Source organism: Thamnophis elegans, chromosome Z (assembly GCF_009769535.1).
Source record: "Thamnophis elegans isolate rThaEle1 chromosome Z, rThaEle1.pri, whole genome shotgun sequence".
NCBI lineage: Eukaryota > Metazoa > Chordata > Lepidosauria > Squamata > Colubridae > Thamnophis > Thamnophis elegans.
Genome location: NC_045558.1, coordinates 127,492,812 through 127,520,725, shown reverse-complemented (window position 1 = coordinate 127,520,725; position 27,914 = coordinate 127,492,812). Strand labels below are relative to the sequence as shown.

The 27,914-nt window shown below is 40.5% G+C and overlaps 2 protein-coding genes across 2 annotated transcripts; both read right to left on the bottom strand.

The window, feature by feature from the left end:
* Positions 1 to 3,828: 3,828 nt before the first annotated feature.
* LOC116521712 (putative olfactory receptor 2B8) lies at positions 3,829 to 5,448 on the bottom strand. Its single transcript, XM_032236372.1, has 2 exons — positions 5,414 to 5,448; positions 3,829 to 4,783 (listed from the first exon to the last, which is right to left on the bottom strand). Exons 1-2 carry the CDS (start codon positions 5,446 to 5,448, stop codon positions 3,829 to 3,831), a joined length of 990 nt encoding a protein of 329 aa, XP_032092263.1.
* Positions 5,449 to 8,030: 2,582 nt separating this feature from the next.
* LOC116521711 (olfactory receptor 477-like) lies at positions 8,031 to 27,867 on the bottom strand. Its single transcript, XM_032236371.1, has 3 exons — positions 27,448 to 27,867; positions 21,116 to 21,303; positions 8,031 to 8,952 (listed from the first exon to the last, which is right to left on the bottom strand). Exons 1-3 carry the CDS (start codon positions 27,865 to 27,867, stop codon positions 8,031 to 8,033), a joined length of 1,530 nt encoding a protein of 509 aa, XP_032092262.1.
* Between the last annotated feature and the right edge of the window lie 47 nt (positions 27,868 to 27,914).

Below are 27,914 nucleotides of genomic sequence, written 5' to 3'. Positions count from 1 at the left end.
AACCTATGAACCGAAGACAAATTCCGTTTGTGTCCAATCACACTTGGCTAATAAAGAATTCTATTTTATTCTATTCTATTCCATTCCATTCTTATCAATTTTGCCATACCGTGCTAAGATTGCATCAACTAACCACCACTCTGAACACATGGCACATAGCTGACTTCAGCATCAGTCATTCGGGCTTTTGACCATAATGCTTAGTTCTTTCAGAGGTAGCAATGATTTTCCACCTAATTAAAAGCAACATCTTCCCTCACGTTCTCCTTCCTAACAAAATCAGATTCTGTCAACAGACTTCCAAATGGCAAAATGTCTTACCTTTCTGTACCTCTTAAACACCACCAGCGTCTGTTGAGGCAACAGTGAGAAGCAACTTGGAAATCCAATGGCTTTTCAAGGGAAGATTCTTAGATGTTCTGTAATATGTTCTTCGGATGCTTGAAAAGATTCTCTGTGCACCGAGCCGGTTAATGTAATGTCTAGCAACTAACAGAAAATACTTAGCTGAATAAAGCACAGAGAAATTCTAATTACTATTCTATTATTTTCTTTCCTGTGCCAATTACTTTTGACTCCTTAATTTCAGAGTTATCATTCAAAAGGTAGTAGACTGAAGAATGAGAACACATGATTTTATTAGTAAGTTTTTGAAACTGGGAATTGCCTTAGATTAAATCAAAACAAAGAGTCACCCAGGTTAGACAAACTATCTGAATGACCTTCCCAAATCCTCAGCGGGATGCTTTTCCATAGAATTTACTGAAGGCTTTTGATGATATCAACCATTCTTTTTGGTGCAAAGTATATTTTTAGTAAATCAGTAAGTTATAATGTCTTGATCCTTGTAACAGCTAACTGTGGTTAGATTCAAGCCCACTTATCCTTGCTTTTTTGTCTTCTCCCAAATATTGACATTTGCTGCCTTGCTGTGCACGGAAACAAGATTGCAAAAGATCATAAGAATAATATGAATGTATTCCATGGAGGTTATTTCAGTTCCACTGGAACTTTGCTTTACTTCATTATAATTCATTTCTATCTCAATCTCATGAGAACTGAAGTACTTGATTAACACAGTCAAATAAGATGGGTTCTTTGAGTAATTAAAACAAAGGTAGTCTTTCACTTTTGACAGTTGCTTAGCAATCTTTCAAATTTATGACTGACCTCCCCAGAGCTACTTATTTGTGTTGTTGTTAGTTGCGAAGTCATGTCCCACCCATCGCAACCCCATGGACAATGTTCCTCCAGGCATTCCTGTCCTCTACCATCCTCTGGAGTCCATTTAAGCTCATGCCTACTGCTTTGGTGACTCCATCCAGCCACCTCATTCTCCGTCATCCCCTTCTTCTTTTGCCCTCCATCTTTCCTAGCATGAGGCTCTTCTCCAGTGAGTCCTTCCTTCTCATTCAGTAGCCAAAGTGTTTGAGTTTCATCTTCAGGATCTGGCCTTCTAAAGAGCAGTCAGGGTTGATCTCCTCCAGGAATGACCAGTGTGATCGCCTTGCAGTCCAAGGGACTCACAGGAGTTCAAAGGCCTCAATTATTTGGAGCTTAGCCTTTCTTGGCTAAGTGAATTTCTTATTATTACCTGGATTCAAAGTTCTAATGGTCATGTGATCACATTTTGGGTGCTCAGGAACCAGCCCACATTGACAACTATTTGCAGCACCCCACAGTCAAATAATTACAATTTATGAGAGGTTTTGCTGGTTTTTACTTCTGGTTTTTTGCAACAACAAAAAAAAACATCAATTGAGGATGATGGATTCACCAAAGACAGCCATTGTTGACTTTATGACAATGACAAATGGCTAATAGTGAATCATTAGTTCACTTAATGGCTGCAGGGATTGCTTAATGGCCATGGAATTCACTTAACAACTGCGCAAAAGTGGTCATAAAATTGTATGTGTTTATATGGTTACCCACAATGACCAGCATGGCTCATAACTGTAATTCCAAAGACTGTAAAGACCATCCCATCATGCAGCAATGGCATAGCTTTTTTTCCTCGGGTGCCAAAAGCCCATGCACATGTGCCAACACCCATAATCTAATGCTCCCCCACAGGTCCCACCCATCATACAGGCACATGTGACCCCTGCATGCTCCCCCACTTCCCACGCATGCATACGCGGCCCCCATTTTGATGCTAGCAGGCCTCCCTGAAGCCTTCTGGAACCAAAACAGGTAGGTTGGTAAAATGAAGACTCAGGTTTGTGAAGGCAACATAATGACTCTTATAGAGGACTATAAAGCACTATGAAGTGGAATATAAGTCTAAGTGCTACTGCTATTTGTACTAAAATATATTCAGTCCATTTACTAATCAGGATCAAAATACACTATGGCCTGCTAGCACCAAAACAGGAGATTGGGGGACCTTCCTGAAGCTCCTGGAACCAAAAATGGGATGAGGGGGGGGCATTGCATTCCCCCCCATGGAGGTCTCCTCCCCACCCTCCAAGCATGCGTGCACATCAGAGGTGGGTTCTGGATCCTGTTGCAGAGGGTATGCTGCAATGGGGCCGAGCATCCACCATGAACACGTGTGCACCCACTGCCTGTGATGCTCCAGCTGCTCAACAGAACATCAAACATTCACCACATGCTCCGTGTGCATGCACAGATGGCCCAGTTGGGTCAAATAGAGATAAGGAACACGGGCAGGCAGGTGGGCCCTCCGAAGCACCGTACCGGAATGGTGCCGGCTGTTTCCAGCAGGCACTGGTGTGCCCGTACTGGGGCGTACCTGCCAAAACCCACCACTGGTGTGCGTCCCCTAGAAGAGACCCAAAGAACAACTGGCCAGCAGGAGGCGTAGAGGAGCTGACCTGGGTGATGGCTCGCTTGCCCGCAGAGATGGCTCTGCGTGCCACCTGTGGCATGCATGCCATAGGTTCACCATCACGGCCATAGTACAATAAATGGACTGAATATATTTTAGTACAAATAGCCATAGCACTTAGACTTATATACCACTTCATTGTGCTTTAACAGCCCTCTCTAAGCAGTTTACAGAGTCAGCAAATTTCCCTCAGAAATCTGGATCTTCAGTCTACCAACTTCGGAAGGATTGAAGGCTCAGTCAAACTGGAGCCAACCAGGATTTTCTCTTTCTGTGATGATGGCACATTCTGTTACAAGTGGGGTCATGGGAGAAACGTTCTGGAATGTTCTTCCAAGACTCAATGGATTGAATAATTTTTGGTTTGTGTTTTCTGCATTGTAATTTTACTTAGAAGTAAGATTAGTAAAATATGGATTTTCTTCCATTATATTTTTCCTCAATATTCCCAATATTTTCCAGCATATTTAAAATCACTAGTAATTCATCTTATAATATTCATAGTCTGCAATTTATCTGTGTGTTTGTGTGTGTGTGTCTGTTTGTCTTTCTGTCTCTCTGTATTTCTCTCTCTCTCTCTCTCTGCCACTCTCTGTCTCTCTCTCTCTCTCTGTATGTGTCTCTTTCTGTCTCTCTTTCTTTCTCTCTCTCTCTGCCTCCATGTCTCTGTGTCTGTATGTTTGTGTGTTTCTCTCTCTCTCTCTCTCTCTCTGCCTATGTCTGTGTGTGTGTGTGTGTCTGTCTCTCTCTTTCTCTCTCTCTGCTTCTGTCTGTGTGTTTTTGTGTGTTTCCGTCTTTCTCTATCTCTCTCCCTCTTTCTCCCTCTCTCTCTGCCTTTGTCTGTCTCTGTCTGTCTGTCTGTCTCTCTCTCTCTCTTACACACACACACACACACACAAACACACACACACAAACAGACCTTAAATGAACACCCCCACCCAATCCTAAAAATCTATTTAGCAAGACGAGAATGTTCATGCTATAAAGCCAAAGTCCTTCAGCATTTTGAGTGCTGCTTTATGGACTTCCTTGTTTCTCAGGGTATAAATAATGGGGTTCAAAAGAGGGGTCACTACAACATAAAAGACTGCAATTTGCTTGTCATGATCTTGACCTGTGTCCGAATGGGGGATGATGTACATAGAGATAACGGTACCATAGAACAAGGTGACCACCATAAGATGGGAGCCACAGGTGAAGAAAGCTTTACGCCATCCGGTAGTTGACCTCATGTCCAAAACGGAATAGAGAATTAGACCATAGGAAGAGAGGATGACTAAAACGGGAACCAGAACAATAAATGCTGATAAACCAAAAACAACAGCTTTAGTTACAGTGGTGTCATCACATGCAAGTTTTAGCACAACAGGCAATTCACAAATGAAGTGGTTAATATGATTGGGGCCACAGAACGGATGGTGAAAAATGGAAGCTACATATACAACTGAGAAGAGGCATCCAATGGTCCAACAGGATGCCGCAAGCAGTCGCTGGTGCATCCTATCCATGGAAGAAGCATATGTCAGTGGATGGCAGATGGCTATGTAGCGGTCATAAGCCATGACTCCCAACAACAAGCATTCTGTGCTACCCATGGTCAGAGCAATGTAACTCTGTGTCACACATCGTGCTAAGGAAATGGCTCCATCTCCAGTCAAAAGTTGACCTAACATCTGGGGCAAAGTGCTGGTAACATAGCCAATTTCCATGCCTGAAAGGTTGCTGAGAAAAAAGTACATGGGAGTGTGGAGTCGAAAATCAGCATGCACCAAGATGATGATTAGCAGGTTCCCCAAAATTGTAAGCAAGTAGATGATGAGGATGATCCCAAAGAGAAAAAGCTGCGTTCTTCGGTGGCTGGTGAGTCCCAATAAGATGAACTCCTTAATGGAGGTGAAGTTCTCACTCGCTATCTTGGCATCATCTTGCCTGAAATGAAAGGAAATTAGTGAAAGATAATGAAATTTCCTGGAAATGAGGCAGAAAGAAAGAGAAGGAAAGAGAGGGGTGGGAGAGAGAGTAAGAGAAAGAAAAAAAAGAAAAAGAAAGAAAGAAAGAAAGAAAGAAAGAAAGAAAGAAAGTTTCAGAGTGTAATCTCAAGAAACTATAATCATTATAAGCTAATTTCTACAAGCTCAAACATTTCAGATGATTGGCACAGCCTCATTGGGAAATTTTATTTATTTGTTTATCTTTATTCTTTCTCCTACACAAATTATAAATATCCACAGTACAAACATTTTAGTGAGATTATGGGACTTAAAAATTAATCAGTACAATGCATCTATTTTTTTAAAAAGAAAAAGGAAGGGGAAAGGGGGAGCCTGGAAAATTATTCTGAAAACAGAAGAATTCCCCCAAAAAATATTAATCAGAGTGTTTGATATCTTCCCTGACCCTTTGTAAACAGAACAAGCAGAAACAATAGATTTGGACTCTAAAAAGTAATGCTTGTTAACAACCCACATTTGCAAATTGGGTTTAGATTTTATTTCCAGGATTGTATGAACTTGGTGCCGGAAAAATCCATAACTTGATATTTTTAATTACTTATCCTACCATTTTTGTAGAGGAGCTGAAGGTATCACATACATCTATTTTTGGTTAAGTTTAATCAGGAATGCCTAAAGTTCTATCAGGATGATAACTTGCCACATACTAGTTTTAAATCATTTGAAACAAGAAACACAGACAGATAGGCAAACAATTTGGGCAATCAAATAATTTTTGAATGGGTCATAATAACATTTAGTTCTAATCTGCTTTTAACTAATTTTTTTGTAATTTCTGAAGAATTAAATAGCTGTTGACTGAAGAAACTAGAGGTAAAAGTACCCAAAGATTATACTCAAATATAACCTAAATATTACTTGAATATGAATCCCAGACAAATTACCAATGTCAAGGGAAGCTAAGAAAATAGCAATCATTCTAGGCACTTTCTGAGGTAAAAAAGGAAAAACCAATTAAGCCCCAGAGCTCACTGTAACAGCATTGCAAAAAAGGCATTAAGAGTTGTTAACCTAATTTTGCTAACCTTCTTCTCCGGTAACATTGCACTGCAAACTAGGGCATACAAAACCTTTGCCAGACCAATTCTTGAATACATCTCTTCTGCCTGGAATCCACACTGTATATCAGACATTAATTCAATCGAGTGAGTCCAGAGGTATTTCACGAGAAGAGTCCTCCACTCCTCTGCTCACAACAGAATACCTTATGCCACAAGGCTCAAAATTTTGGCCTTGGACATCCTAGAACTATGCCAACTAAGGTCTGACCTAAGCGTAGTAGACAAAATTGTCTGCTACAATGTCCTACCTGTCAATGACTACTTCAGCTTCAACCTCAATCATACATGGGCAAACAATAGATACAAACTAAAGGTAAACCTCTTCAAACTTGATTGCAAAAAATATGACTTCAGCAACAGAGTGGTCAATGCCTGGAATGCTCTACCTGAATCTGTTGCTATATCCTCAAACTCCTGTAACTTTAACCTTAAACTGTCTAGTGTGGACCTCATCCCATTCCTAAGAGGTCTGTAGGGGCCATGTATAAGCACACCAGCATGCCTACCGTCTCTGTCCTATAGTCCCCATTTATTGGTACCCATTTCATGTTTATAATTATACCTGTTATCTCATACGTTTGACAAACTAAATAAATAAAATAAAAATAAATACATCTCCATGGTTTGCCTTAGCAAATGTATCTGCCTTTATCTCCACCAAGAAATACATAAGGTAGAATATGCCGGTATTAAAGTTAAATTCTAAGACTACTCTCCCAAGTCAAAATATTTCATCCTTTAAAAATTATTTTCCTCATAAATAAATTCCAAATGAGCCATTGAAATCTTAGCTTTAAGAATAATTAAGATCTTTCTCAGTAAACCAGAAGGATCCCATAATGATTCCAGTTATAACAGCCAACAACTTGGTACATAATATGGCAAAACAATTTGAGACATTAGTGGAATATTTTCAAAGAACTATAATAATGAAATATACTGAAAATATAATGAAATATCTAAATAAAAAGTTCAGGAACTCTACCATGCCATGTCCTTGTAATAATTTGGAGGAAGAAGTTGGTGGCTGAAGATTTTGGACTGATGGATGTAATGAAATTCGAAGAGATTTCAGATTAAATTCTTGGTGTTGATGCAATGGATTTTGTTTGAGATCTTGTAAAAGATTCTTTCAAACTTTTTTCTACCATCTTGTCCATCATTCTGACTCCTGCTCAACCAACCATGTTTTCCTGCTTCCTAAAGTTGCGTGTTCATCTTTGAAAGTATTCCAGGACTTAAGATAGCACTCTGGCCTCTTCTCTCACTGTCTATGGGAGATGTCAAGATTTCATGATATTATTTCCAATGAGATTACTCCAATCCCTTGTGGTTTATCAGTTTTCTAATAAACTGATAAAGCTCTCTGTTGTTTTTTTTATCTCATGGGCACTTTTAAATATTCACTGAAAGGAAAGAACTTTATGTCAATGTAGTCACAAAGGTTAAAAGAAAGGAGAGGCAAACTTTTGTGTTTATTATTTCTTTTTTCAAACATACATGGAAAATTAATTGAAAGGCAGACAAATATTTGAACATTGAACAAAGAGGAAGAGACATTAGTCAAGCAAAATCCAAGAAGAATGCACTATCAAACTATTTCTGGATTAAAGCTGAAAATGAAATGAATGAAGTGTCCCTAGGAAATTAATTCAATTCAACATATGAATATTTATATGGGTGTGGGGGAAAGAGGGAGAAGGAGCGAGAGGGAGTGAGGGAGTGAGGGAGTGAGGGAGAGAAGATCTGTAAGATCTATTTTTCTACTTGCATTTTTACATCCGTCCATCTGTTAGGTTGGCAGAAGCTGGGACAAGTAATGGAAGTTCATTCAATTACATGGCACTAGGGATTCGAACCACCAAACTGCCAACCTTTCTGATCAACAAGCTCAGTGTCTTAGCCACTGAGCCACCACGTCCTTTGTACACCTAGGTAGTCCTTAGTTAAAATTCACAAAACACAAACAAAAGATTTGTGTCTTCTCCAACACCACAATTCAAAAACAGTGATACCATTAGTTAGCGTATTAAGCAATGGCCTAATAAATGGCCTAATAGAAACCTTATTTGGGGCATTTGCTTGTTTTTATAAAGCAACTCTTCACAATATTTTAGATACTGCCCTATGTATGCTCTTGTTCCTCAAGGTATAAATAATGGGGTTGAGCAGAGGGGTGACCACAACATAGAAGACTGCAATTTGTTTATCATGATCAGGAGATGAAGCTGACTTTGGAATCATATACATATAGATAATCGTCCCATAAAACAAAACGACCACAATCAAATGGGAGCCACAGGTAGAGAAAGCCTTCTGCAGTCCAACGTTTGACTTCATATGTGAGACCGAGTAAAGTATATACCCATAGGTGGTCAGAATGACCGATAGAGGAACCAGAATGCCTGATGCTGCTATAGCTAATTTCACAAGCTTGGTTATATGTGTGTCACTACATGCAAGTTTCATCACCACTGGAATTTCACATATGAAGTGGTTGATCTGGTTGGGACCACAATAAGTTTGGCCAGCAAGAGAGATAACACAGATGGCAGAGAGCACAGGAGCAATTACCCAGCAGGCTAAAGCAAAGTGCCACTGGTTTTGCTTGCTCATGGCAGTAGCATAAATTAGTGGACGGCAGATGGCTAAGTAGCGGTCATAGGCCATGACACACAAGAGATAGGACTCCATGCTCGCCATGGTCAATGCGACATATATCTGGATGATGCAGAATGCAAAAGAGATGACCCCATTTCCAGTCAAGAGATGAGTTAACATGAGGGGCATGGTGCTGGTGACATAACATATTTCTACCCCTGCAAAATGTGAGAGAAAATAGTACATGGGAATGTGGAGCTGAATGTCAATCTGCACTACGATGATGATCAGGAGATTCCCCAAAACCGTAAGCATGTAGACAAGGAGAATGACCACAAAAAGGAAAAGCTGGATTTTTCTTTGGCTGGTTAATCCAAGTAAGATGAACTCCTTAACAGAGGTGACATTCTCAGCTTCCATCCTGCTGTAAAGAAGAGAAAATGAAGCAAAAATTTAGATTCCTTGGGAAAAAGACTAGCATTTTTTTACAAAAGACCAAATTACTCTCAAAAGATACCGATCGTAACCCACTCTTATATCTCAAGGTAGAGTTATGAGATGGACTCCAGAAATTTTATTTCAAGAATAACCATTTCCACAATGGCAGGTTCAATCCCTGGATATTCTTATCTTAACTCAAAAGCTACAGCAACTTAAATTTGGTTACATCTTGGATGGATATGGGAAATTGGTGGGGAGGCTTGTTGGCACACAGCTACAAAGGGGATGAAGTGGATTATCTGGAAAATTTACAGTCTGGATTTAAGGCAGGGCATAGCATTGAAATGGCATTGGGCACACTTACTAACATTGTATTACTATCATTCTTCTCTTCCTTACTAGTATGTATCTCTTCCAACTTATTACTATAACCATGTTGCTTGTATCTTTCAATTTATATTGTTTTTGTTAGGAATACAATCTAAAGGGTGGGTTGACAATATATAAATCATATAGCAATGCTGTACCTGTTTCTTTAAATCATACTGTAAAATGTGATTGGTTGCTGTTTCCTCAATCGGCCATAAGAGGGAGCCAGAATGAGTGTTAGCTCTCTGTCTGTTTGTTAGATGCTGGGCTGATCTGATCTGAGTGTTTTGGAAGCTGGCTGTTAGAAAGTGCCACGAGCTATTGTAAGTTTTGCAACTGCTAGCAAACTTTGAGTACTGAACTGTTTGTATGATTATGGACCATGTTATTTGGATTATCCTTTAACTGAAAGACATTGATGACTGACTGTCTTATCTGTGTATGACTTGGACTGTTTGATGGACTCTAATACCTCTATTTCCACAAAAGTAAAAGCCTAAACTGCAGTGTCTCTGTATGCTGGTTTATGTGTTCTCCAACAACACTCTCACAACGCTTCTCTGGATGTACTCACTCTCCCAACGGGGAGTTTACCTAACAATTTTTATTTGTTTACTAGTATGATTTGATAGCTTATTAGTAACCTTAAATATCAACTAAGTGCTATATCTTTTTTATTCTTGATGAATGTATTTTATTCTCCTTATGTACACTGAGTGCATTTGGACCAAAGACAAATTCTTCTCCTTCCCTTTGTAGGGAAGGTTGTTGAGAAAATGGTGGCCTTTGAACTCCGATGGACCTTGGATGAAACTGATTATCTGGATTCCTTTCAGTCGGGTTTCAGGCCTGGTTACAGCACGGAAACTGCTTTGGTCACGCTGATCGATGATCTCTGGTGAGCCAGGGATAGGGGTCACTCCTCTATCCTAGTGCTTCTTGACCTCTCAGCGGCCTTCGATACCATCGACCATGGTATCCTTCTGCAACGGTTGCGAGAGGTGGGAGTGGGAGGCACTGTTCTTCGTTGGTTCTCTTCCTACCTCTCAGACAGGTCGCAGTTGGTGTTGGTTGGAGGGCAGAGATCAACCCCTATGCCCCTCAATTATGGGGTGCCACAGGGTTTGGTCCTGTCCCCCCTCCTATTTAACATCTACATGAAGCCGCTGGGTGAGATCATACCCCGGCATGGGATTAAGTACCACCAATACAGGGATGATACACAATTGTATCTGTCCGCCCTGTGCCAACTCAGCGAAGCGGTAGAAGTGATGTGCCAGTGCCTGGAGGCTGTTAGGGTCTGGATGGGAACAAACAAGCTTGCACTCAATCCCGACAAGACCGAGTGGCTATTGATGCTCCCTCCCAAGGATGGTCCAGCTATTCCATATCTTAGCCTGGGGGGTGAAATTATACACTCCTCAGAGAGGGTTTGCAATTTGGGGGTCCTCCTGGATCCGCAGCTGATGCTAGAAAATCACTTGTTGGCTGTGACCAGGGGGGCCTTTGCCCAGGTTCGCCTGGTGCACCAATTGCGACCCTATCTGGACCGGGAGGTCCTTCGAATGGTCACTCACACCCTCGTCACCTCAAGACTGAATTACTGTAACGCGCTCTACATGGGGCTGCCCCTGAAGAATGTTCGAAGACTTCAGTTAGTCCAGAATGCAGCTGTGCGAGCGATTGTGGGTGTATCTAGATACACCCACATTACACCTATACTCCGTGAGCTGCATTGGCTTCCCATTGGTCTCCGGACACGCTTCAAGGTGCTAGTCGTTACTTTTAAAGCCCTACATGGTATTGGACCTGGCTACCTGAGAGACAGCCTCCTGCCAGTTAGCTCACAGAGACCTATAAGATTGCACAGACTAGGCCTCCTCCGGATTCCATCTGCCAGTCAATGTCCACTCGCGACTCCCCGGGGGAGGGCCTTCTCTGTAGCTGCTCCAGCCTTATGGAACGATCTTCCCGTTGAGATCCGGACCCTTACTATCCTTCCGGCCTTCCGCAAAGCAACTAAGACCTGGCTGTTCCGGCAGGCCTGGGGCTGTTGATGTATCCAGCCCCATCCTAAGTTATGAATGTTGTTGAATTTTTAATGTTGTTTTTTTTATTTTTGTATGTCCCCCCTCCCTTTTTTTACCTGTAAGCTGCCCTGAGTCTCTTTGAGAGTGGGTGGTATACAAGCAAATTAAATTAAATTAAATTAAATTAAATTAAAAAATTAAATTAAATTAAATTAAATTAAATTAAATTAAATTAAATTAAATTAAATTAAATTAAATTAAATTAAATTAAATTAAATTAAATTAAATTAAATTAAATTAAATTAAATTAAATTAAATTAAATTAAATTAAATTAAATTAAATTAAATTATTAAATTAAATTAAATTAAATTAAATTAAATTAAATTAAATTAAATTAAATTAAATTAAATTATTAAATTAAATTAAATTAAATTAAATTAAATTAAATTAAATTAAATTAAATTAAATTAAATTAAATTAAATTAAATTAAATTAAATTAAATTAAATTAAATTAAATTAAATTAAATTAAATTAAATTAAATTAAATTAAATTAAATTAAATTAAATTAAATTAAATTCCTTGTGTCTAATCACACTTGGCCAATAAAGAATTCTCTTCTATTGTCTTTGGAGGGCTCAGGGTGGAGTTGGGTGCAACTATTCTGGCCCTCCTGACCATCTCACCAGTTTTTGATACTATCAACTATGGTCTCCTTCAGGACTAGCTTCTGGGGTTGGGAATGAGAAATAATGTGTTATGTTGAGTCTCACTTGTTTTCAGCCAGTTTCAATCCATGTTAATAGAAGAGGAAAGTTCAAATCCTAGACTTCCACAATGCCTCAGAACTCACCTCTATCAGACCTGTAGTCAGTTCCTTTTGGGATTTTTGGCCTGCCACACTTATATTCTATTCAGTGGTGGGTTTCAAAAATTGTTTGAACCTACTCTGTGGGTGTGGCCTCTTTTGTGGGAGTGGCTTGCTGCCCATGTGACTGGATGGGAGTGGCTTGCCACCCATGTTACCGGATATGAAGATGCCGACGACACTTGTCAGAACCACCTTAAATTACCTCACACACGGCACTGGCATGCATAAGAATATGATGTAAACTTGTTTTTTAAAAGGCATTTTTGGTTTGCTTTAAAACAACTTCAACACACGCAATGTTCTGATTGCACCACAAATGCAGTAGTCATCCTTACCTTTCACAGAGGCACTGAGTTTTATAAATATGAGCATGATAGTGTAGAATAATCATATCCAAGGACCAGTTGTGGATTTCAAAAATTTTTGGAACCTCTTCTGTAAGTGTGACCTGCTTTCCGGGTCCACTGGTGGAACCTCTTCTAACCGGTTCGGTCGATTTGACGAACTGGTTCTACCGAATAGGTGTGAACTGGTAGGAACCCACCTCTGATTCTATTCTACTATGCTGTTTCATTAGCGGGGAATATGGAAGGGGAATAGTAAGGAGTAGAATGTGATGTTGTCTTTCTAGAGTCCAAGGTCATCCTTTGTCTCTGCACCTGACCGGAACTGGATGGGTGGAACTGCCAGCATGGCAGTGGAAGATTGGACCATGTGATGGACTTGTGGGTTTGGGGGCAAGATCATGAACTCTCACCTGGGTGGGGAAAACCAGGAAGTTTTCAGATTTGGGTTTTCCCAGATGTGCCAACATGACTCTCTTAATAAATTGGAACTTTGAGCAATACTTTCTCTTGGACTCTGATTTAATTTTGGATGTTATTTGGAACCCTGACAACCTCTCCATTTGCCTCATGGACTTGCCTTTCGTCTCTCCATTTAAATGTCGACATGAAACTACTGCGGGAGATAATCTGTTGGCCTGGCATCTGGCTTACTAATCACATCTAATTATCTTCCATCCCAAGCCAGACTGGTGATATTTTGACAGTGCAGACTGAAGGCCTGAAGGCTGTAAGTGTCCGCCTGGGGAGGAACTGGTTTTGACTCAACCCTGGCACGACAGTGTGACTTTGTGATATTGGTTTCCCAGGCCCATATATTTTATCTTTGACTCTGGCATTCCCCAGACAGAACTGGTATGCCATTTGTGGGTTCTTTTAGACTCACAGCTCGTACTCAAGGCTATGGGGGGGGGGACTTTGCACATTTCATCTAGTGCACCAATTGCACCTTCTCCTGAACTAGGAGGCCCTATCCATAGTCACTCACGTCATGATTACCTCCTGTTTGGATTACTGTAATGTGATGTACATGAGGCTGTCCTTGAAGGGTACTCAGAGCCGAGGTGGCGCAGTGGTTAAATGCAGCACTGCAGGCTACTTCAGCTGACTGCTAGTTCTGCAGTTCGGCGGTTCAAATCTCACCGGCTCAGGGTTGACTCAGCCTTCCATCCTTCCGAGGTGGGTAAAATGAGAACCCGGATTGTTGTTGGGGGCAATATGCTGACTCTGTAAACTACTTAGAGAGGGCTGAAAGCCCTATGAAGCGGTATATAGGTCTAACTGCTATTGCTATTGCTACCCAGAAGGGTTTCAATGGGTTTCAAAATCAAAATTCTGCATGACTCAAGATTTGCACATGTTTCACCTCTTTTGCAGGAGCTGCATTGGTTATTGATTTGCTTCCAGTTGCAATTCATTTTACAGAATAATAGAGTTGGAAGGTACCTTGTAGGTCATTTAGTCCAACCTCTGCTCAAGTAAGAGACCCTATACCATTTCTGACAAGTGTCTGTCCATTCACTCAAGGTGCTGGTTATTACTATTAAAGCCCCACAAGGCTTGAAGCCAAGTTATCTGAAGCATTGCCTTTTCTCAGATACATGTATGCAGATGATAACACTCTGGTGGCAGAAAGTGAAGAGGAACTAAAGAGCCTCTTGATTGCGGGTGAAGAAGGAGAGTGCAAAACTTGGTTTGAAACTCAACATTAAGAAATTAAAAGAGGCTTGCTCCTGGGGAAGAAAGCTATGGCAAATCCAAACAGCATACTAAAAAGCAGAGACATCATCCTGCCAACACAAGCGTGTATAGTCAAGGCTATGGTTTTCCCATAGTTGGTTCTATGGTTCTGCAACCCAACAAGACAGACACAGACTTCAAAGGATAATCAGAACTGCAGGAAAAACAATTACTGCCAACCTGCCTTCCATTGGGGACCTGTAGACTGCATTAGTCAAAAAGAAGGCTGTGAAAATATTTACAGACCCTTCATGCCCCGGATATAAATTGTTTCAACTCCTACCCTCAAAACGACACTATAGAGCAATGCACACCAAGACAACTAGACACAAGAACAGTTTTTTTCCCATCACTCTGCTAAACAAATAATTCAAACTATTCACTAAGACTGCATTACTATTACTATTAGTCTTCTCATGGTGCCTATCACTCATCTCCTCCCACTGATGACTGCATGACTGTAATTTTGTTACTTGTATCCTTATAATTTATATTGCTATTGATTGTTTCCTTTTTGTTCTGTTTTTTTATTTATTTTTTAATATATTTTTATCCTTTTTTAAACAAAACAACACATACAAAACAAAGCAAGAGCAGAACAAAAAACAACTTTCCTCCATTTCACCAAGCATGTCGTTTGGTTACAGGTTTTTGTGCACCAATTCTTAAGCTCAGGGTTAACATCACTGGTTTACATTAAACATAACTGAGTATTTCGCTGTCATTGGGCATTATGTATTCAAGTTACCATTAATATTCTTTCATTTGTAACAATCCTTATTTCCTTAAATTCATGATTATCTATCAAATAACAGAGTCTTTAAAGTATTATAGTGTCACCTATCTCTAAGACGAAGAAAAAAGAAAGAGCGATATTGATTGTTTCCTGATTGCTTATTTGTACCCTATGATTATCATTAAGTGTTGTATCCTATGATTTTTGACAAATGTATCTTGTCTTTTTATGTACACTGAGACCATATGCACCAAAGACTGTGTGTCCAATCATACTTGGCCAATAAAGAATTCTATTCTATTCTAATCTATTCTATTCTATATAAACTGACAGCAGACAGCACTCCTTACTAGCACTGATGATGATAGTTAGGGTAATGAAACATTTGCAAGAAAACCAGCAAGCTCAGAGAGCACCACGAACCCCTCATTTCAACCCTGAGCTACAAATATTTTCTTTTATTGAATCCTTTATCCAGCAGCAAAATATCAGCTTACCTTACTTAGCCTTTTGCCAAGCAACTAAAAAAGACATTCCTTGCTCTTGGTTTCTGCCCATCTCAGTAGACTATATCAGATATGTAATTGGAGAGGCTTTGATGATCCATTGTACAACTCTCAAGAAGATATGTTTTTTAAACTTTTTTTTAAATCTTGGCAGGACTCAGTTACTTATTATCTCATAATTCTTAGAAGCATCTACACTCCAATGGGTGAGTAATAACTCACAACACCTGGAGATACCTTGGGATTAATTAGCGAGCACAATTATTTCCACAAGGAATCTATGAAGTTTGCATGATATCAATGGGAATATGGAATATTCTCAAAGGCTCTACTGAAAAGAAATCATTAGCAGTTAACAGTCCTAGGGAAATTGCCCCAATTAATTATCTGTGCTTGATATATATTTTTTTAGCTTCAATAAAGGAAAAGAAAGTTATTTGGACAGATGAATCAAAGTTTTAAAAAATCAATCAATGCTTAGATGGGACGACCAAAAAGTAGATATAGATGGAGACTTAAGAGAAGAATGGGGGAGACAAGTAAAAAAACAAATCATAGCAACTGAAGTACCGAAGCGGGCAAGGGACGATGAGTAGATGATCCTTTTTTTCTTTATTGTTGTTTTGACTTGCTTTTCCTTCTAACCCTCTTTATTTAAAGCATAGCAATTAAAGTATAAAGCAGGCAAGAGATTATGGATGGATCCTGTTCTCAATTCTTGATTTGAAGTGTTTTCTCCTATATCTCTCTCTCCATTCCTCTTCTCTTTTTCTCTTTTTGTAGGCAGGTGACATGATTAGAAGTTAGACATGAAAAAAAGAAAAAGCTTTTTAATGTAGAGTGATATAATTAAAAGCTAGAGTAAGGGATAGAAATAAAGGGAATATCAATGTATTACATTTCTGACAAAATGAAACTAATAATGAGAAATAGGTGGAATAATTGAATAATGATAGGCTGTAACTAAATACAGATGTGTATTGTTATGGTAATTTTATAAGTTGATTGAATGCATAACAATGTTTAATTTGATTAGTTTTGTTTGTACTGGAATGTATTGTGCCCAAGTGCCACACTGTTCACACATTGTTTTGACATTTTTATAAAAAAACTGGGGGGGAAATCAACACCTGAAAATCTCTGTTTATATCTTTTAACTCTCAATAAATATTAAATCAAAAATCCCAAAGGTGCTTTTTCAAAAGGCAACTAGAATTATTTTGTTTTGGCTTGAAGGCATTTTGCTTCTCATCCTAGAAGCTTCTTCAGTTCTGAACCGAAGAAGGTTTTTTTGGATGAGAAGTGAAATGTCTTCAAGCAAAAACAAGGAAAATCCAGTTGCCTTTTGGGACAACCATGACCTGGATGACTGAGAATCTCCACAGACATTATACAAGTCAGAAATCAGAAATTTCTACCACACTTCAACTGAAAAACCTAATACTGGCCAAGGTAACACTGATCTAGGAGGCAGGAGGGTAAATTCTTCCTTCCCAGGCCCTTCCTTTGTGGAGAACTGCAGGATTCAACCCTTGACCTCGTCCAATTTAACATCTGCTGTTAGAAAGTGTTGAAACTGTTGGATGAGGTCATCCACAGGTTTGGTATTCATATGTAGTCATAATTATATTTGTTGACCCCAGGCCAATCAAGTGAAGCTCTCAAGGCTTCGCCCCTGAATGGTGTGTGCATGTGGATGAGAAGGAATAAATGTATATGTGTTGGTAATGAGTTCATGAAACCATCCACTTTGCCAATCTCCAGACTGCCTTTCCACAACATCGCGTTGATTTTAGATTCTCCAGCTAAGGGGAATAATCCCTAAAAATTGATAACTCTCAGATAAATTACTTCGCATTTAGCTCAGTCAGAAAAAAAGGATTTTTGGCATAACTATGAAATGATGGAAGGGACACTGTGGCTCGGTGGCTAAGATCTGAACTTATTGATAAGAAAGGTCAGCAGTTCGACTGTTCAAATCCCTAGCACCGCATAATGGAATGAGCTCCCATTACTTGTCCCAGCTTCTGCCAACTAGCAGTTTGAAAACGCGTAAAAATGTAAGTAGAAAAATAGGGACCACCTTTGGTGGGAAGGTAACAGCACTCCATACACCTTCGGTGCTTAGTCATGACCATGGAGACATCTTCGGACAGTGCTGGCTCTTTGACTTTGAAACAGGGGCACCACCCCCAAGAGTCAGGAATGACTACCACATATTTGCAAGGGGAACCTTTACCTTTAGCTATGAAATGATGGTCAGGACCTGAAAGAGAAGCTAAGGGGAACAATCCCTAAAACTGATATCTCTCAGGTAAATTACTTTGCATTTAGCTCAGTCAGAAAAAGGGGATTTGGGCATAACTATGAAATGATGGTCAGGACTAGAAAGAGAAGGGAGTTCTGAAAGAACAAAGTGGCAATATTTCATGAAAATAGTGAGGTTTCTTTTTAAGGCTTGCTTTATCTTATGCTACCTTTCCCTAGAATTCTGTTTGTTTCCAATATTTTTGACATCCTATCAGCATTCTTGGGTCTTTCTCTGAGATGTATGTCTGGAGAAGAGAGTAACTTTACTTTTTTAATTGTATACCATACATCCCAGCTCTTGCATAGTTTTCCTTAGATGTCTTAAATAAGGGACTTTCCCTTAACTGTGAATGCCTCTCCATGTTTAAATATATGACTAAGACAGATCAAGTATAACTTGTTTCTTGGCTAAGCTTTCTTGGATGATTGTCAAAGATAGACCATCTCCTGAATGGTTATAAGAAGAAGAAAATGGATATCAACTTGCTTGTTTTCTCTTGCTCCTAGTAAATCATGAAGATTTTAATATCCGGGTCAATATTCTATTACTATTGTTGTATGTACAGTGACAGCTTATGCGCTAGAGACAATTTTCTTGTGTATCTAATCACACTTGGCCAATAAAGAATTCTAATTCTAATGGAAATTAGGCATTCAGACAAACTTGTGCAGCAGCAGCCAAAAAAGCCAATGCAATCCTAAATTGCATTAACAGAGGGGTACAATCAAGATCAAGTGAAGTACTAATACCACTCTATGAAGTCCTAGTAAGACCACACCTAAGGTACTGCGTCCAGTTTTGGTCACCACACTATAAAAAAGATGTTGAGATTCTAGAAAAAAGTGCAGAGAAGAACAACCAGGATGATTAGGGACTAAAACATATGAAGAATGGTTACAGGAACTGGGCATGGCTAGTCTAGTGAAGAGAAGGACCAGGGGAGACATGACAGAAGGGTTCCAATATTTGGGGCTTGCCACAGAGAGGAGGAGGTCAAGCTATGTTCCAAAGCACCTGAAGGCCAGACAAGGAAAAATGGATGGAAACTGACCAAGGAGAGATTCAACCTAGAAATAAGGAGGAAATTTCTGACAGTGAGAACAATCAACTAATGGAACACCTTGCCTTCAAACATTGTATGAGCTTCATCACTTGAGACTTTCAAGAAGAAATTGGACTACCATTTGTCAGAAATGGTGTAGGGTCTCCTGCTTGAGCGTGGGGTTGGACTAGATGACCTCTAAGGACCCTTCTAATTCTGTTAATCTGTTATCTATTAATTTGAATGAATTATTTAATATAATTTACAATAGAATCTTTTATGGGTTTACTCAGAAAAAATGTCATTGATATCATAGATACACATTCCCTGGTAAAATACTGTATTTCTCAACATTAACCACTTTAAGAAGTATTAACTTCTCAGCCAGCATGTTTTGTCTGTTTACAAAAAGACAAGAGAAAGAAAGATGGGAGAAAGATGAATCTATAAGTGTTCTCAACTAACATTGATACTGGGCAAAATTTTAGAACAGATTACGATATGATCAACCTGTGATAAATATCAATAACAAATATCCATTATTCGTTTGGATCAATATGGATTTAAAAACAATATTCCAGACTAACAGAACTTTGTGAAATATAGACAGTAAATTGTATTCTCTCAGCCAAATAATTTCCCCCCATTTCACTCATATTTTTTTAACTTTAGATCAGGGGTGTCAAACTCGATTTGATTGAGGACCACATCAGAGTTGTTCTTGACTTGAGAAGTGGGGGGGACATGACTATGGAGCATGGATAGGGCATGCCAGCTTAACATCAGTCATAGAGGCTCTATTTTCAGCTACAATGGCCTCCTGTAGCCCTCTGCGAGTGAAAGCAGAGCCCTGGGGGCACATACACCCTCCTCAAGCTCCACTTTCACTGGCAGAGGGCTTCAGGAGGCCATTGCAGCTGAAAATGGAGTCTGGATGTGCCATAGACAAAAATGGAGCATCAGAGGGCTGCACACAACCCTCTCAATCTCTCTTTTTACTGCCAGAAGGGACTGCAGGCCGGTCCTTCATTGTTTCCAGGGTGGTTCCATGGGATAGATATAACCATCCCACGGGCCAGTTCCAGCCCATAGGGTGCTTAGTTTGACACTCAAGGCTTAGTCTGGCCTAGAGTTTGACACCCCTGCTTTAGATTATATCAATTGTTTTCCAGCTTTAAGTCTGCCATTAAAGGGATTTTTGTAAAGAGCCCAGGAAGTAGATATAATAGCTCCCCACATACCTCATTTTTCCTAAAATAAAAACGTATTTACATTGTACCCAAATACCATGATAATAATAGTCTGAGAGATCAGTCATAGGTTGAGTTTATGACTAGACAAACCAACATTTAAGGCATTCTGGATTAATACTCAATAGCCAATGTGGCATGACTATTAAAAAAAAGAGTGACACAAACATTCGTGTTTTCTGGTTAAAGTATTTTCTTTGCAATATCTTTCTTACTGACCTATGGATATCCTTGTTCCTTAGAGTATAAATGATAGGGTTAAGCAGAGGGGTGACCAGAACATAGAAAATTGTACTGCGCTTATTATGGTCAGGAGCTGAGGTTGATTTTGGAATTACAGTATATACATAAAAATGATAGGACCATAAAACAAGGTGACTACAACCAAATGAGAGCCACAGGTAGAGAACGCTTTGCGTTGTCCAACTGTAGACTTCATGTGGGATACAGAATAAAGAATTAATACAAAGAGGTCAGGATGGCACAAAGGGGAAACAGAAGGAGAGGGATTCCTGCACCAGGTACGATATTCTCAATGACTTGTGTATCACCCCATGAAAGTTTTAATTAACACCACAGGAAATTCACACATGAAGTGATTGATAGGATTGGGACCACAGAAAGTTTGGGAAACCAGGAAGGCACCACAAATGCCACAGAACAGTGGAGAAATTATCCAGCAGGCTACAGGAAACTGAAATTGGCAGCGTCTGTTCATGACAACAGCATATTTTAGGGGAGAACAGATGGCCAGATAACGGTCATAAGCCATGACACCCAGTAGCAAAGACTCAATGCAAGCTGTGGACCCTGCAACAAATATCTGGGCAATGCAGAGTGGGAAGGAGATGGCTCCATGCCCAGCCATGAGGTGAGATAACATTACGGGCATAGTGCTGGTGATGTAACATATTTTGATCATCACAAGATGAGAAAGAAAATAATACATTGGAGTGTTGAGTTGTACATCAACCTGTATCAATATGATGATCAGCAGGTTTCCCAAAACTGTAAGCAGGTAAATGATGAGAATGACCACAAAGAGGAGAAGCTGGATTTTTCTGTCACTGGTGAAACCCGAAAAGATGAATTCCTTGACAAAGTTGAAATTCACAGCTTCAATCATGCCTCCTCTCTGAGGAGAAGGAAAAAGAATGAGAGACCATTAGATCAAATATTATGTCTACCTATGTAAATAAACAAAAAGAGGCTGGTGTCAACCAACCACCATTTTTAAATCAAGGTATTGAAATTATTGCAGGAAATGTTGGTATCATTATTGGAAGAAGAGCATGTTTTGATGGAGGGAAGATAAAAATTACTACAGGATAGCAAATAAGTTCTGTCAATTTTGTTATATGATTATAGAGGTATTCCTTTCCAGGGAAGATTGGGAAAGAATATATTCAAATTACTTCAACAATGTTTATTTTGAACTTGAATGAAGAAATTAGAACATACCCAGGGTGGTATTTACTTACCTTCCCTACCAGTTCGCAAACGTAAGTGCACTTGCTCAGCCTTCCATGCATGCAGTCAATCTCCCACACTTGCACTCAACCTCCCACGCATGGACTCAACCTCCTGCGCATGCACTCAACCTCCCAAGCATGCACTCAACCTTCTACATATGCACTTAACCTTCCATGCATGCACTCAACCTCCCACGCATGCACTCAACCTTCCATCCATGCACTCAGCCTTCCGAACATGCACTCAGCCTTCCGAACATGCACTTTGGCTTGAAAATGTGCCTAAATAGGAGGTCATAGAGCCAGGGCAGATAGGCAGTGCCACCCTCGATTTCCACTACCAGTTCGGGTGAACCAGTCTGAACTGGCAAAATGCCACCTCTGAACATACCCACGTTAAACTTAATTAAGTCTACTAACTCAGATTATTTTTCATTTCCTAGTTTGCATTAGAAAGCTAAACAAGGGTTAGTACTTGAACTAGAGATGACCAGGAGATTTTGGAGCTGCTGATTACCACGTTCTCTAATGGTAGAAGAGAACTTTATCTTTCTTCTTTCCTCATTAAATGGTCCTCAACTGTCAAGAAAGTCAAGTGAAGTATTATCAGCTTCTTATACATTTCCCACCCAGCAAGATGGAAGATGTTCCATTTGCTTTCTATGAAAGCCAGGCATTGTGCAGCTGTTGGGGAGTTTATAGGTCTCTCGGGGAACAATCTATGCAAATTGTTACAGAAAGTGTCTTAGGAAAAAAATCAATATTTTGGCAAGATCTCAGCAGCTTGTAACAAGTAAGAGCATACCATGGAAGAATAATACATTCCCTGAAAACATCTTGGAATTATTTATTCCAGAATATTCTGTCATTGCTTGTCCATTTTCATCCATTGGTTATCCTTATGAGCACATACACAAATACCTAATTACATGAGCCACAGTGGCACAGTGGTTAGAGTGCAGTACTACAGGCTACATGTGCTGACTGCCGGCTGACTGCAATTTGGCAGTTCAAATCTCACCAGGCTCAAGGTTGACTCAGCCTTCCATCCTTTCCCAGGTGGGTAAAATGAGGACCCAGATTGTTGGGGGCAATAGGCTGACTTTGTAAAACTGCTTAGAGAGAGCTGAAAAACACTGTAAACACTTATATACACTGCGGTATATAAGTCTGAGTGCTATTGCTATTGCTACAACAGTCCATTTAGGGACCTTTCAGTTACAACAGCTTTGGAAAAAACTGACCTATGACCAATTTTCACACATTGCAGCATCTCCATGGTCCCATGATCAAAATTTGGCTGTTTGGCAACTGGCTCATATTTATGATGCTTAGAGTGTTCTGGGATCATGTGATTATTATTTTTTTCCTTCTGACAAGGAAAGTCAATTGGGAAGCCAGATTTGCTTAACAACTGTGTTAATAACTTAACAACTTCAGTTATTAACTTAACAACTCTGGTAAAAAAAAAAGTCTGGAAAATGGTGCAAAATTCACTTATCAAATGTCTTACTTAGCAATAAAAATTATGGACTCAATTGTGGTCGTAAGTCAAGGACTACCTGTAGTCACAGGTTATCAGAAACACCAGTACATCCTTCAAAATCATGTAACTAGTATACTATTTTTTTTCATAAGGGCCATTTTTTGGTTTAAAAATACATAATTCCATATATTTTTTGTTTAAAAAGCATATAATATTGTCTTGGAGACCAAGGTTTTTCAGCAAAAAATAAATAAAAAAGAAAAACATGTAAGACTGTGGGTAGAATATGGAGGAAAATTAGACAAAGCAGTTGGAAAGAACTGGTTAAATAAATAAACAACTTCAATTTGCCCTGCACAGATAACATAGAGCTAAACTAAGGTTTTCTCAATTTTTTTTCACCAAATAGTTTCCAGAACAAGAACAATTATACTGTCATAGATCTATCAACCTGTATCTCTCCAAACAATCCTATGTCTTCTGCCATTTGTGGATCCAGTCCTCCAAACATCTTCTTAAACAAATCTGTATGGACTCCTCTTTGCAACTCCTTGTTTATAGTATCTCTCATATAATATTGAAGCCCTCCTTCTGTTTCCTTTTTCAGCTTATCTTTAATTATCAGCAGTGTTATCAAAGATTTTGCAAATAGTATTTCATAGTCCATAAATTCTTTAATGCTTTCTTCTTCTTCTATGTCCTGTCCTTTGAAATAAATTTTCTCTCCATTTAATTCCTCTTTGAATATTCCACTCTTCTCCCTCAGAAATAAACCAATTGTCACGAATATCAACAGGCTCAATTTCTTTATATTCGTCTTCCATTTCAATTTTTTAAATTTCAATATTCTTATTTTGTGTTTGAAGAACATCCTCAGTTTTTTCATCACATTTCATTGCCAAATGCACCAAATAATTCAATTTTCTCTCAATTCTTTCCTCTGTCTCCAACACCCGAGGGAGGGCCTTCTCTGTAGCTGCACCGGCCTTGTGGAACGAGCTTCCTGCTGAGATCCAGACCCTCACCACCCTCCTGGCCTTCCGTAAAGTGACTAAGACCTGGCTGTTCTGCCAGGCCTGGGCCTGTTGAGTATTCCAGCTCCATTTGATGAAATGGATGTTATGTTGATTTTAACTTTGTAATTTTAAATGTTTTAAATGTTTTTATTTGTTGTTTTTATTTGCTGTGAACCGCCCAGAGTCCCTAGGGAGTGGGCGGCATACAAATACCATTAAAGTTTGAAAGTTTGAAAGATTTAAGTAGCTCTGGGGAGGTCAGTCATAAATTTGAAAGATTGTTAAGCAACTGTCAAAATGAAAGACTACCTTTGTTTTAATTACTCAAAGAACCCATCTTATTTGACTGTGTTAATCAAGTACTTTAGTTCTCAAGAGATTGAGATAAAAATGAATTATAATGAAGTAAAGCAAAGTTCCAGTGGAATTGAAATAACCTCCATGGAATACATTCATATCATTCTTATGATCTTTTGCAATCTTGTTTCCGTGCACAGCAAAGCAGCAAATGTCAATATTTGGGGGAAGACGAAAAAGCAAGGATAAGTGGGCTTGAATCTAACCACAGTTAGCTGTTACAAGGATCAAGACACAATAACTTACTGATTTACTGAAAATATACTTTGCATCAAAAAGAAGAGTTGATATCATCAAAAGCCTTCAGTAAATTATATGGAACAGCATCCCGCTGAGGATTTGGGACGGTCATTCAGATAGTTTGTCTAACCTGGGTGACTCTTTGTTTTAATTTAATGTAAGCCAATTCCCAGTTTCAAAAAATTACTCATAAAATCATGTGTTCTCATTCTTCAGCCTACTACCTTTTGAATGATAGCTTTGAAAGTATTTTCTGTTAGTTGCTAGTTATTACATTAACAGGTTCAGTGCACAGAGAATCTTTTCAAGCATCCAAAGAACATATTACAGAACATCTAAGAATCTTCCCTTGAAAAGCCATTGAATTTCCAAGTTGCTTCTCACTGTTGCCTCAACAGACGCTGGTGTTGTTTAAGAGATACAGAAAGGTAAGACATTTCGCCATTTGGAAGTTGACAGAATCTGATTTTGTTAGGAAGGAGAACATGAGGGAAGATGTTGTTTTAATTATGTGGAAAATCATTGCTACCTCTGAAAGAACTAAGCATTAAGAATGGAATGGAATAGAATAGAATAAAATAGAATTCTTTATTGGCCAAGTGTGATTGGACACAAATGGAATTTGTCTTTGGTGCAGATGCTCTCAGTGTACATAAGGAGAATTAAATACATTCATCAAGAATAAAAAGATACAACACTTACTGATAGTCAAGGTTACTAATAAGCTAACAAATCATACTAGGAAACAAATAAAAGTAATATAAATTGAAAGATACAAGCAACATGGAAGCTGCTATTACACTAAGCTAAGTGGGATAAGATTTGTGGTCTACAAAATTTGTGGTCTTGTGCTTCAATGCAAGACTCCTATTGGGACTTATCCTAGCAAGATAGTTCAGGTTTTATTGTATTTGCATCTCCAGCAAAGTACAAGACACACATGGTATAATTTGGTCGTAATGTTTCCATTTTTTTCATGATGATTGATATCTCTGCAGTGGATATCCAGAAATTCAGGCTTCTGGTTTCTATAGTTGAAGAATGAGAAGCCCAGAATTCCCTGCTGTGTTTGAAGGGATCTGTAAGAATTAAGCAGCTTTAATCTTGGCAATGCAACTGGATGGGTTGAGTGAAGATGATGCTTTTATAGAATACACAATAATAGAAAGATCTTGGAGGTCTCCTGGTCTGACCTTCTCCTTATTGAAGACTAGAAAGAGGGACGCGACAGCCAGGGTCTCCGAACAAGAACTTCTTTATTTACAGAATATAACAACGGTGACAGCGATTCAAACAGGCGCTGTCCGCGCCAAGGTATTTATAGTGCAAGTAACAAAGTAACATAACCAATAGGGAGCCGGGACTAGGCAGTAACACACTGACAAGTCCCTCAGCCAATCAACAGGTCTTGTCGGCCAGCAACAGCTCCTGCTGCGTCCTGGCCAATCAGGAAGCAGCAGGCTGTTGCTAGCCTTGAGCAAGGTTCTGAACTAACTTACATATGTAACAGGAATCATGAATATGCAACACCCCTTCCCCCCAGTTCTGCGCATGCTCTCCTGGTGAAGCATGCGTAGTCCTGTAAATAGGCGGGGCGGCGCCGGACCCGCCCAGACCTTCGCAGTTCTACAGGAGTCGTCGGCGGAGGAGGACCTGCTTGTTGTAGCTCCTCCCTGAAGGGGGTGCAGCTCCAAGGGACGCCATCTTGGGAAGGCCCAGAAGGCGGGCTCAACGACAAAGGTAGGCTGGGCTGTGGAGACGCGTCCCTAGCTACAGTGTATGGAATGGGAGGAGAGTCACTGAGGGTAGGAGTGATAGGTGGGGCCTCTGTGGCGGCGGTTTGAGCAGTTTGTTGCGGAAACGCCGAATTGAAGGCGGCGACAACGAAAAGCCCCACGATGGGTGACAATGGTCTGGGCAGCCGCCGCATCGTCATCCACCGGGAGCTGTTGGTAGGCCTGCGCCATATCCAGTTTGGCGAATGTGCAACCCTGCCCCAAGGAATGGAGCAGGTGTTGCACCACAGGGACTGGATAGGGGTTTGCCTGAAGGGCCAAGTTGATCGTCGACTTGTAGTCGGCGCAGATCCTCACCGACCCGTCAGGCTTGACTGGGAGGACGATGGGTGTCTCCCAGGAAGCATGGTCAACGGGTTCGATGACTCCCTGCGCCAGGAGCTTATCAAGCTCGGCATCAACCTTGGCCCTTAAGGCAAAAGGCACCCTGCGGGCTTTCAGCCTAATGGGAGCAACCTGAGGATCGAGACTCAGAGAGATGGGGGTGCCCTTATAGCAGCCGAGTTGGCTGTCGAAGACGTCAGCAAATTCTTTTAAAACGTCTTCTAAGGAATAGGGAACCACCCGGTGTGCCCCCCCAATGGACAACCCCAGGGCAGGGAACCAATCAAGGCCCAGGAGGGCCGGCAGGTCATCCCTAACAATCAGGATGGGCAATTTTCCCTGGAAGGGGCTGTATTGTACTGTGATAGGGAAAGAGCCCAAGGTGGGGATCAATTTCCCTTGGTAGTCCCTTAGGGCGATCTCAGGGGGGTGCAGATGGCTCTGGGAGACTTTGGGACATAGGCAGGAGAAAAGGGACCAGGGCAACAGGGACCGGGACGAGCCGGAGTCCACCTCCATCCGGCAAGGCTGACCTTCCAGCTGGACGGAGGTAGCGACCTTCCTGGCTCCGGCGGAGGCCTGGCTAACCAGACAATCAGAGGCAGGCGGCTGACAGGTAGAGAAACAGTCTTCAGCCCGCCTAGCGGGCCTCGGCTGCTGGTGGCGCATCTGCGCTTGGGGCTGGCTAGTTGATTGCAGGAACGAAGGTGCGGGCAGGAGAGCCCGGCAAACTTTGGCAATGTGTCCTTCTCCTTTGCACCTGCGACAGATAGCGGTGCGAAAGGGGCAGGCCGTGTGGGTGTGACGGCCGCCGCAACCAGGGCAGGGCACGCCAGCAGCGGACTGTGCAGCTGACTGCGGCTGGGGCTTGTGTTTTGGCTGTGCCCTCATCAGTCCCACGAACTCTTCCTCCGGGTCTTCCATGGGCGGCTGGTCATCAATCATATTCGCTTGAGCAGGCGGCCCCGCTGGTGGCTGGTCAGGGGAAGCCAGTTGCAAGCGCTCCATATCGTCCGTGGACTGCTCCGAGAGCTCGGCTGCTCTGGCAGTCTCCA